This window comes from Danio rerio, chromosome 11 (assembly GCF_052040795.2).
Source record: "Danio rerio strain M-AB ecotype USA chromosome 11, GRCz13ab, whole genome shotgun sequence".
NCBI classification, from domain to species: domain Eukaryota; kingdom Metazoa; phylum Chordata; class Actinopteri; order Cypriniformes; family Danionidae; genus Danio; species Danio rerio.
Window position 1 is genome coordinate 25,773,107 of NC_141031.1, and position 12,256 is coordinate 25,785,362.

General features: G+C 32.1%; 2 protein-coding genes across 2 annotated transcripts in view; one reads left to right on the forward strand and one right to left on the reverse strand.

The window, feature by feature from the left end:
- The window catches only part of csf1a (colony stimulating factor 1a (macrophage)), a 44,145-nt gene that overhangs the window by 30,539 nt on the left and 1,350 nt on the right, over positions 1 to 12,256 (forward strand). The window lies entirely within an intron of this gene.
- Positions 7,526 to 10,436, reverse strand: LOC101882091 (uncharacterized). The gene is made up of 6 exons (XM_087273697.1): positions 10,238 to 10,436; positions 9,711 to 9,756; positions 9,401 to 9,501; positions 8,617 to 8,718; positions 8,475 to 8,521; positions 7,526 to 8,324 (listed from the first exon to the last, which is right to left on the reverse strand). The coding sequence occupies exons 1-6, from the start codon at positions 10,311 to 10,313 to the stop codon at positions 8,052 to 8,054; spliced, it is 645 nt and encodes a 214-aa protein (XP_087129823.1). The 5' UTR covers positions 10,314 to 10,436; the 3' UTR covers positions 7,526 to 8,051.

Here is a 12,256-nt window from a genome sequence, read left to right on the forward strand (position 1 = left end):
ACGAATACAGTATGTTATGATATATGGTAAAAATTGCTAAGCTAATCAGCATTATATTTTGAAATATACATTATCTGGATAAAGTTGCATGAGAAGACTTAAAGAACAGATAAATGTGTTGATTCTCAGTTCATCAGGCTTATCAGTCAAAATATATCTGTCTGCATTTAATCTACATGGTTAGAAGGACAGTTTTAAAGCTACTTTGAGTCTCATTTGTGGACTTTTTGTGTAACAGCAGCCTCTGACATTGAATATGAATGAAGCACAAATTATATATTTGGTCTCCATTATGTGTATTGTATGTTTGTGTATTTATTTTTTATTATGCTTTTTGTCAATAACATAATAATTTGAGCCTCTTATATAACATTATTAGTACAACATCTGTTATAGGAAGCTGTTCACTCTGAGGACATTATCAATGCTTAAACTTATCACTTGAACAAATCTGTCATAGAAATGGTACAAGTTGTAGCGCTCAGAAACATATTTTTTTCTAAGTGTAAGTTCTGTGTGGATGTGAACACTCTTTACAAGTTGGACTCTCATAATTATGGTAATAAGGCATGGAATGAATGCACCCTGAATACACAATGTTACAGTGACACTCCAAAATATGTGAATACCAGGCACACTTTTGAGGTTGAAACTCTTGTGGTCTTGCTGTGAGTCTGCAATTTTGCTTGACATAATGTCACTTTGACTGTTAAAAAACAGCTTGGAGCTTGCAGTAGTGTTAACTGAGAGTCAATTGACCACCTTTCTGAAAGCTAAAATGATGAATGGGACACCATACATACTCACTTGAAGGGATAGTTCCCCCAAACATGAAAATTACCTTATAATTAGTTTTAAACTTTGAGTTTCTTTCTACTGTTGAACACAAAATATTTTAAGGAATGCCGGTTACTGGCACCCGTTGACTTGAAAAAAAAAAATGGAAGTCAGTTCTTCGAAACAGAAAGAAATACTCAAATAGGTTTTTAACAAGTAAAGGGTGATTAAATACTCACAGAATATACCTCATTGGGTTAACTACTGATTTATGGACCCATGCACATGTACTGTAGACATTGAAGTGAGGCATTTGAGATTACAGTAGGCCTGGCTGTCAGTACGGTATGCCTTGGCCAATTGCCAATCGTTTTGACATGTTATAACATCACATTGGTTTACACTTCTTCACAACACTGTGTTGCCAGATATAAGCAAAAAACTGGCTGCATAAAGCATTGTTTAACTGGTGTTTAAATCAGTGTCAAGTTTATGTGTTTAAGGCGATGATAACATAAGGTTATAGGAAAAGTTCACACCAAAAAAAAGGCAAAGTGATCATAATTTCTTCACCCTCAGGTCATTCGAGATGTGAGTTAACAGTAGCTGCTGATTTATATACTCCAGTGGTAACCATCATTGTGAGAGATTTACAGGGAAATCAAATTTAAAACTCGTGGTTCCTGGCAATTCTCTGAGGGCTTACGATTGGCAGAACAATTGGTCTTTGCAAGAAACGAAACAATATTTGAAAACATTCTTATATTTAATCACTATTAAATTGTCCAGTTCTATCATTTGAACCAGTTCATTTTGGAGAACTGGATGTAGTAGTTCATCCAACTGAACTGAACCATTTGAAATAATTCAAAGCAAATTTACTTAAAGACGTGCCTGAAAGTCATTCGTACTTGAAAGGAGCAAATATATCAGCATACTGTATGTGATTCTATGATGTTGGGCTTGCGAAATAAGATAAGCCATGAAGAGGAACAATCCAACTCAGATCAGTGATGGAGTAAAAGACTGAAACTAAAGTTTTATGGATTCTGTAATGTAAAAAGGTGTGTTGACGAAGAGTTTATAAATGTGACAAGCATTAGTAAATATTTGGTAAATCAGAAATTAAATGTACAAAAGAAGAAGCTTGTGGACAAGGGCTGGATTTTCCCAATTGACATTTAAATGTAATAATGTTGAAAATAATGTTAATGCTCAATGTATCATCAGGAATCATGGGGATTCACTTTACTTCGCTTCTGTGTTTTTTTTATGTATCTCAAAGTGTCAGTGATATGAATTTCATGAATTACAAAGAACTAAACACTGCAAAAAAATATATGATTAGTAAGTCCTGACAGCATAGGTTTTTAGGTTATTGGAACTTATTAAAATAAGTTTATCATGTTCTAACTTAAATGTATAAGGTATACAAGCTGTTTTAAGTCAGTTTAACATGACATACTGTAAGTTCAATGGACTCATAAGGTTAATTTAATTTAGCTTAAAAATTTAAGGTAACCAGGATTTTTTTGCAGTGTAGTTTTAGCAAAATATGTTAATTTAAGTCATCTCCTTAATTTGGAGATGACTTGAGGTTGAATAAATTACTAGCAAGTTTCTTTTTAAGCTTGAAAACTCCTTACAAAGTCAAATGAGGGTGAGTAAAACTCATTTTCCCATACAGAAAATGAAATATCCAGTTTAAAAGAAATTTAAACCTTGACAATGACATTTCGAAAGATGCGTCATGCCGGGAAAGGAAATAGTACAGGACTGACGCACTTTATTTTTTAAGTTCTTATTATGTTTTATCTCTTATGTCTCTCAATAAGACATGAATTTGACATTAGTTGCTTCTTATTTGTTTTGTTACTATAGAAATGAGACAGAGTTGCAAACATTACCAAGATGAAGATTAAAACAACATATTTTACAAAAGCCAGTCGGTCCACAAACAGACACACAAAAATAAATCAGAGAGAGAGAGAAATCTGTAGTGTGGTCTAGTTTGCAATGAGTGCTATCTATATTAAAAAAACTGATGTTAAAATTAGATTCATTCGTTCATTTTCCTTCGGTTTAGTCCATTATTTATAAGTGGTTGCCACAGTGGACTATTCCGGCATATGTTTTACGCAGCGGCTGCCCTTCCAGTCGCAACCCAGTACTGCGAAACACCCATACACTTTCACAATCGCACACACTCATACGCTACGGACACTTTAGTTCATTCAGTTCACCTACATTATACTGCATGTCTTTAGACTATGCGGGAAACCAAAGGACACAAAGGAAACCCACGCCAACACAGAGAAGACGCAAACTCCATACAGAAATACCAGGTGGCCCAGGCGGGACTTGAACCAGTGATCTTCTTGCTGTGAGGTGACAGTGCTAACCACTAAGCCATCGTGCCGCATATTAAGATTAGATGTTATGCACAAACAAACGGTACTAATTCAAGACGATAGTTGACACCAATTCTTTATGCAGCTGGACATTTAAGTTGCCACTCAACTCACACGCTTGTTTCTCAGCATCCATAAATGAACAAATAATAGATTGAAAACACCTTGTCGTTAAAAACAAACATAAAATCCATCCGTCTCTAAATTCTTTAGGATTTAAGACCAAAATCTCTATAAAAGGTCATAAATGTGTGACGATAAGTCTAGAGAGGTTTACAGATGCAAAGATTTGGCAATCAACCTTTCATTGCTCGTAAGAAATTTAAAGCATTCCTGTTTCGCTTAATTTGATCGTGAAGCCATTGTGATATGAGGACATACTGAAGCATTCAGTATTAAGCATTCGATTTATTAAGACGATTTAATGACGACTTATAACATTTGGTTCTCGCTGCTTTTTATGTTTTTCTTTCATCTCTTGTTTACATCACAAGTTTTACCATTTAATTCGATGACACTAACCTATAGCAATGCATTGATTATCACAAATGTTAGGTCTAAAGCTGGTTTTTAGTGCAGCACTCGGATTAACCGTCTATTTGGTTTATATTACGAGAATAAAACAGAACCATAATTGGAGGGGAGGGGGGGATGTTTCAGGCCATACCAATTCAGTAAGGTTGAATTTTATTTATTTATTCATTTATTTTCAGTCTGGAAAACAGGTTTTGTGTGCGCTTGTTGAGATTTTTGTCCTTTAACCAAACCACCAAATTTCACATGCCAGACCTCTTTGAATGTGCCAAAAATGACTGGAATCCTCTCTGTATCGCTGCCTTGTGCATTGTGCAACAGTCAATCCCTTTTTACTATGTGTGGAAAGGCACTTTTTATAATTAGATGTTTTATTACGTGTCAATTTTTATAAAGAAAAGAAATTAGATTTTATTGAGAACTGTCTGTCTCTGAATAACAAGAGGATTTTGTGTCAGTACTCAGCAAAAGGCATCCATTGATGTACTTTATTTGCCGGATATGAGCAATGCAACAGCATTTGCTAAAGATGAAAAACCCTTGAGCATCTTGATCTGTCATAAAATGAACTGGATTTTAAAGCCAAAACAAAACCACATGCAGGCAGTGTGTGTTTGCGTGTTTCTATAAATGTCTCCTTCAAATATTCTGACACACAGTTTGAAATATGAAGAAAATGTAACGCATCTACTTAAAGTCGACTGAACTACAATCGCTGCTTTCAGGAGGCTGAATTTCAGTGCTTTCTATTTGTGGTACCTGAAAGGAGTGGCGCAATACAAAACTAATTTTGTAATCAATTCAATTGAAAAGTTAACTCAAAATAGAAGAACCTCGAGGTTTCCTCTAATTATTTAAACATCTGTGTCTTATCAGAATAAAGAGGCTGGCTTTGGGTTATTTTGAGTGTCTGGGTTTATCAGATATTCCTAAGTGTGGTCAGGGTTGTATAATTCACATCAAAAAGCTTCTGGCTTTAAATGTATTATTATATCATCTATTTTCGTTTATTGTGCTCCTGGCATTGGCTCATGTTGAGAAGTATAATAGAGTTAGCCAAAGAAGGCACAAAAAGAGTTCACATTCAAAGAGGCCTTTATACTGTATGTCGCTTTTAAATCCAACATGCATAACTATCGATACCACCAAGTGGTGGGACATTGGCGGTGCAAGATAATCAAATCCTATAATCCAATCATTTTGGCATTTCTGATGAAGGACATGAATATTGTTTATTACAAATCACACCAAACCCAATTAGGCATCAATGTTGTTTGTAAAAGTGTTCTTTTATAACCGCTCCTTTCTGGATCCGCATTACATAATATTGGAAATGCTTTATGCCTTTCCTTCAGCCATATTCGAGAAATTATTCTTGACAGCAGAAATTCAAGTGTCAATAGTGATGAAGGCACAAGTTTGTTATTATACTACAGTGACTTCAGTTTAAAAAGATATTTATTACTGTTAGACGTTCAGACCCATCTGGTTACTTCCTGTCAGGATGTGGTGTTTTATGATCTGAAAAATGCACTAAAACATGTGCTTGAAAATACACTATGCTTCTTATTCTGTGTTTGTGTAACCTTGAAAAAATAAAAATAATATAATATATATAAACGTCTATTAAATGTTATAGGGGGAGTACGAAGGCCCACAAAAGTTGTCGTGGTGGGGAGAAATGCGGGTGGTATTCTAAAAATACTTTTGCATTCCCTTAGAAAGATGTTTGCATTCTATGTGTTGCCTATATATAATTATTAGCCCCCTTTGATTTTTTTTCTTTTTTAAATATTTCCCAAATGATGTTTAACCGAGCAAAGAAATGTTTACAGTATGTCTATAATATTTATGTAATAATATCTAAAATATTATTTACTGTCATCATGGCAAAGATAAATTAAATGAGTTATTAGAAATGAGTTATTAAAACTATTATGTTTAGAAATGTGTTGAAAACAATCTATCTATTAAACAGAAATTGGTGAAAAAAAATCAACACAGGGGCTAAAAACTCAAGGGGGCTGATAATTCTGACTTCAACTGAATATCTATGAATTTTCTTTGCATCATACACTAGAGACTTCTGATATTTCACATTTGGCATTATTATCATTATTATTTTGTATTATACATTGTTCAGGCAATACAGATATAACAACAAATAAGTGAACAGGACAAGGTGGGGGGAGGAAAAATAAATTGTAATAATAATAAAAATAATAATTGAATTAAACAAAAATTTTAAGAAAAAAAGGGTTAATAAAAATAGAGAAATTGCAAATTCATACACCACAAACCTTCACAAGATCTGACCTCATTAAATAAATCCTCTGGTAAGTATGGATGTTATGTTAAAACCCATATGCAACAAAAATGGATCTCACATCTCAAGAAATAAAACATCTTTGCCATGTAAAGCACAATTTAAGTCATCCAGTGGTACATATTCAAGTTTTGCCCTGTGCCATAAAGACTTTGTAGGAGTTTTTTCTGTTATTCAGTTCAGGAGAATACCTTTTCTTGCACAAAATGTCAGGAACTTGCCAAGTGTTTTTTATTTATTTATTTATTTTTATTTATTTTTTTGTTTATTCATTTATTTATTTATTTTTTGTTCATATTCATCTCATCGTATATCCCAAGGAACATATGCTTTGGGTCACAACCAATATTAATAGTTAAAATAGAATTAATTTCTTGTTTAATCATGGCCCAGAATTTCCATGCAAAGCCAGAAACAATGAGCAAGGTCTCCTTCCTCTGTTTTACATTTCAGACACATTGTGACAACTCCTCTTAAAACTGGTGCCTCCATGAGAGAGAGATGTGAACTTGATGTAGAATTTTTAGTTGCATTGCTTTTACTTTATTACTGTACATGCACTTAGGAACATTGCAACTGCAACATTAAATACAGCTTCCTTCCATTGATCATCTGTGATTTGTATATCAAGGGTCCTTTCCCAAGTCTATTTCAAGGAGCTCAAATTTGAAGAGCCACAATCCTTGAGGACTTTGTCACTTTATATTTTAAAAATATAGGTAATTTATACAGTGTAAAACCCAAAAAGTTAAGGTAAAAACCATTTAAGTTCAAAAACAAATGCTAATGAGTACTGTGAACTTAATCCATTTGAGTAAACGAAGCAATTTGAGCACAGTAAAACCCAATAAATGAAGAGAACTCAAGCCAACTGAGTACTGTAAAACCCAATAAGTTAAGGCAAATTAAACCATTTGAGGAAACAGATTGCACAAACCGTTTGAGTTAAAAAAAAACTAATCCATATGAGTCCTGTGAACTTACTCAATTTAAGTTGAGTTAATGAGGTATTTAATTAACTCATTACTTTCAACACTGAGTTCAAAACTCTTTTCAAATGAGTAGAAAATTACTTTCAGTATATTTTAAGTTAACTCCTGTCATTTTATTTGATAAAGTTGACTGTTGGGTTTTAAAGTGTAAGCATAACCAAATGCAATTCCTTTCCTTAAATGATTATTGTGCATATGCATAATACATCTTGAGTAGTTGAGAGCTCAGTACTTTTTTCAGAGTGAATATTATATGAAAATGATAGCTATATTAAAAATACAGGCCTATGTCTCTATAAGAGAGAGCTGTTAATGATTAATAAGACAATAAAAGTACAATAATTGTTATTATTTTAATTAAACACATTTATTTCAGCCCTTTTCTAAAAAAAAAAAAAACATTCATTTTCTTTAGTTTATATGACAGATGAACAACTGTGTGTGATCCTGGTATTTATCATGTGGGCACCAAGTAGCAATAGCATTTTTGAACTTAGGTGACTGTTTATTTATTTAATATTTTTCCCATGAGGGAAACAACTCATAAATCTTGATATAATGTAGTATTTTGAAAATGTAAAACTGCAGAATATTTTCTGTGAAGTTTGTGTTTAGGGTTAGGCTTGGGGAATACGAAGTACAGAATACACAGTTTAAAAATCATTACGTCTATGGGAAGTCCCTACAAAAGATGAATACCCAGTGTGTGTGTATGTCAAACTAGAGTATAAATAAAACATAAATATTTTTTAAAAACTATATAACGAATTACAACCAAACATCAAAAGTTAAAAATAGAAACAAAATCTAAATATTAAAGAGCTACAAACGTTACTCAGTGATACTAAATGAACACTGCAGTGACCATTTAATTTATAGCAAAACCCCCAAAAACTCCACAAAGAAAAGCAAGCCATACAGCTTTTATAATAACATACATGTGAATAAATGATGACAGAATTTTCATTTCAAGCTAAATGATCCATTTTTACAAAAGCTACCAATGACATGTTACTTCTTCGCTTTGGTAAAAACAACCTTGGAGTAATTGACAGCAGACTCGTCACTCGCGTCGCTGCTAACGCTTGTAGCGTCAGCACATCTCGCTTGACCTTTTCCACTGACCTTCTTCCTTTGGGACTCTTTATTGTTCACATAGTCTATGCGTGTTGTTTTATTCTTAAAGTCCACTCGTCCAGAGGAAACCCCTTCTGAAACATTGATGTAGTCGGATGTTTTCGAGCACTCTGGAATACTCACGTACCGCTGAGATCTACTGGAAATCTGACAAACAAAAACAAAATCCCATCTGAAACAAATACCTCGAGTAAAGAATTGCGACACCTTTGAAATGGCCCGTAACGCATCTGGAAGAAGTAACAAATGCCTTTCAGGTGTGTGAGGGAGAAAGTTAATGGTTTTCGGATGACTTACCGAGCCTTCGGGAGTCCCTGAACTAGTAGAGGATGAATTATCTGCTCCTAATTGGTGACAAGGGCAAAATTTAGCGTGAATCCCTCAGCAGATGAACAGTAAGACTTATTGTACTGTATGATGATGTCTGTGTTTTTTTTACCGTCGTCGCATGAGGTTGGAGCAAGACTTGTACACAAAGCATTATGTAAAGATGTCGATTCTCCTGTGTCGCTGGCCATGTGGATATTGTCTTTTTTGACGCCTGAATTAAAACATAAAAATATAAATAGGACTGTTGAAAGCTATTTACTGTCTGACTAATTTAAAAAGACACTGATATGTGCTATGGTAAAATGAAATAACAGTTGTCACCATGCTCGGTTGATTGATTATATAAAGAAGAACTTCAAACATTTATTACTACAATATTTCTTGAAAATAAATGTATTAATATGCAAATTAGGCATTCTTTAATTAAATGTGCACTAATTTGCATACATTTTACCATAAAAATCACATGAAGTCAGGTTAATTTGTTAATATACAGTATTAAAGTAAAATGGTATTTTAAGAATCTATTTTATCCCTTCATTTCAATCCAATTCAAAAATATATTTTTAAACACCCATAAAAAAATAATAAATTATATTAATAAAATTATATAATTTAAAATATATTTATTTATTTATTTAAAATAAATGCATATAAAGAGCAAACTATAGGTATAAGAGCTTCATACTCTTTACAAAAAATACAGAATATATGAATAAATCTGCGATGTGTAATCTATAAAAGTTGCTGAACTGGTGATTTATAGCTCAGTGTATAAATTGATGTGCGACTTAAACGTGTACAGTTTATGGGATGTTTTCTTTCCATTATAGGCTAGAGAAATAAAAGCAGTTTGTAAAGGATTCATGCAAATGATACAGTGATGTACTCACGATTTTGCATGGAGATGATTTTATACAGAATTATTAGGAGAATGAGAATGACAGCAGCGAGGAAGCAGATGATAGCGTACACCAATGGATGAAGAACATTACTAAAACAAAGCAGAAAATAATACACAGTGAAAACATCAAGAAAAGTAAAGTAATACTTGTAAAGTATTTAGCCAACTTATAACATATTACAAGATATTACACAATGTAAAAGTCAAAGGCTGAAAAAGCAGGTTTTACATTGTAAATCACAGAGAAAAAAAAATTAAGTAAATTAAATAAATATATGTTACATAAAATAAAATGTTACCATGTTATGTCTCCAGTGGTTGAATTCCCATTTACAAGTTTGTTATCTGCAGGAAACAAAACATTTAATTAGCATTAAAACAAATTGATTTAGGCTAATTGTGCAAAATAATGTTATAAATTTCATGTCACAGATTCTTTTCGAGCATCATTCGCATTAACCCCTTACATGTTTTAGCTGATGTTAGTCACAGAAATAGTTTGAATCTTACATTTTATTATTCCACATGTTAGAATTACTATTTTTACTATACAAATCTGTTTTTTTATATCAAAACTATTCAGATCTTAAAAATTAAGTTACAGGAGTATTATAAAGATCTGTTTTAATCAATCTAACCTGCATTGCATAGCATTTTCCATTTTGTAATTATCTAACCATTATTATTTTTGTAGTAGTATTGGTTTTATTATTCCTGCTACTACTATTATTATTACTACTTTATTTTTATATAAAACAATTATATACATATAGCAACAAAAATGTATCTGCCCTGATTTAAAAAGAAGCTGTGCCACGTGTCTTACCTGCCACATTGAAAAGAAACATGCAGAGTGTGATAAAGAATACAGATTGTATATTCCACATGTTGAAATCAGACATTATTTCATTAGCTTCCTAATTCCTCTTTTTAATGATCTTAAATAGTATAATCAAGTTAGTCATCAAGCCCTCTCTTAAAAGAACAAGCACGGAAGTGCTCAGTGATTAGCATCAGCGCAGTGGAAAGTTGTGGTTGAGCATCACCAGTTTTAAATAACATTAAAGATAAAACACTGTATCCTGCTCATTCAAAGATAATGTACACTTCAAATGTTGAAATTTGTACATGAATATAACCTTTAAAAATCCATTTTAGTGCATATTCCCATTTAATTACATTGATAAATGTTAAAAATGATAAAAGTTAATATAATAAATATAATAAAAATAATTCAGAATTAAAATATTTTTTTCTGGATAATAATATTTTGTGCCATTTTGATGATCAAAACTGAACTATTATCCTGCTGTATTATAATAGGTCATATATAACTTATTATTTATGCTAGAGGGAACAAATATGCAAGGGGATTTTCAAGCATCGAAGCAATAAATCTGTAATTATTTATTCATGAACTTCACAAAGTGACCTCATAAATTAAATTTAATTAAAATCTAAATATTGCATATTTTTTACTACACTGTAAAACCCAAAAGTCAACTTCATTAAATAATAATAAATTTTAAATAAAATAAGTAAACTCAAAATTTACTGTAAGTGAATTCTACTTATTTGAAAAGAGTTGAAGGTAATGAGTTCATTAAATATCTTTTTACTTTAACTTAGATTAGTTTTGTAACTCAAATGGTTTGTAGCAATCGCCTTCCTTAAACGGTTTGAGTTACCTTACCTTATTGGGTTTTATAGTACTCAGTTGGTTTGGGTTCTCTTCAGTTATTGGGTTTTTATGTGCTCAAATTGCTTTGTTTACTCAAATAGATTAGGTTCACAGTACTCACCAGGATTAGTTTTTGAACTACCTCAACTTTTGGGGTTTTACAGTGTCCGATTTACAGATGACTGCTAAATGACAGATGACTGCTAAAAATGTCATTCAATGTCAAGATTGTCTGGCATACAGTATTTAACAGAAATCATTTTGATATAATGTTACTTTAAAGTACCCAATTAAGGATCACAGTGAAGCTACAAAATATATTTAAATTTGACTACTTGTATTCTTTGCCACTATACCTCTAATCCCTTTGCCAGAAACAAGTTTTTTAGTTATTTAAAATGTGGTATAATATAATTTTGTGTGATCACTTATTCTCTGATATATTTGAATAAGTGCAGGCCAGAATAGTAATTCGATTTTCTAAACATATTGGTTGTACTTAATAAAAAAAAAAACATTATTTCATCCATATTTTATCTTTATTTATTTTATTTTTGTACAGTATACTGTATTTGTGGATACTAAAATGGGAGCCCTTAAAATGTCTCCAATTTAAATATACAAATATAGTAAGCTCTTTTTAAATCTCTTTAAGTCACAAGTTTTAAATAAATGTATACAGTATGTTTATTTTAATAATGTAAAGCTTTTGCTTGATGTTTGCTTTGCTTGATATGAAGTAGTATTATATTTTTATCTGTAAACGTGTGAAAACATTTCATTTTACCAATGTTGGTCATCAACAGTGTGTTGACAGAATTTAAAGTACAAACTCTCTCTCACACATCTCTCCCACCTACTGTATGCTCACACGCACATACTTGCACAGCATATGTGGTTTATAAAGACGCTAAATAGGCATAAAAACCCAACCCCTTACAGGGATCCTGTGTCAGAAATTGAAGTATGATTTTTAAGCGAGTTATTTTAAAGGCAAGTCCTTATAAACCACAATAACAGTGTATTACCTAATACCCATGTCACTATATAAGACTTAATATGAATCAGTCTTATCATACAATCTAAAGTAATTTACCATTAAAAAGGTTGTGTGAGAGGTTTGTGACAAAATGTTTGGTCACACTTTATTTTGATGGTCCGTTT

Coding starts and splice junctions, on each gene's coding strand:
- LOC101882091 (XM_087273697.1), bottom strand. CDS start 10,313: ATGTCTGATTTCAACATGTGGAATATACAATCTGTATTCTTTATCACA. Junction 9,502..9,710: donor ACCACTGGAGACATAACATG/GTAACATTTTAT, acceptor GCTTTGTTTTAG/TAATGTTCTTCATCCATTGG. Junction 8,325..8,474: donor CAGGGACTCCCGAAGGCTCG/GTAAGTCATCCG, acceptor TTTGTTTGTCAG/ATTTCCAGTAGATCTCAGCG.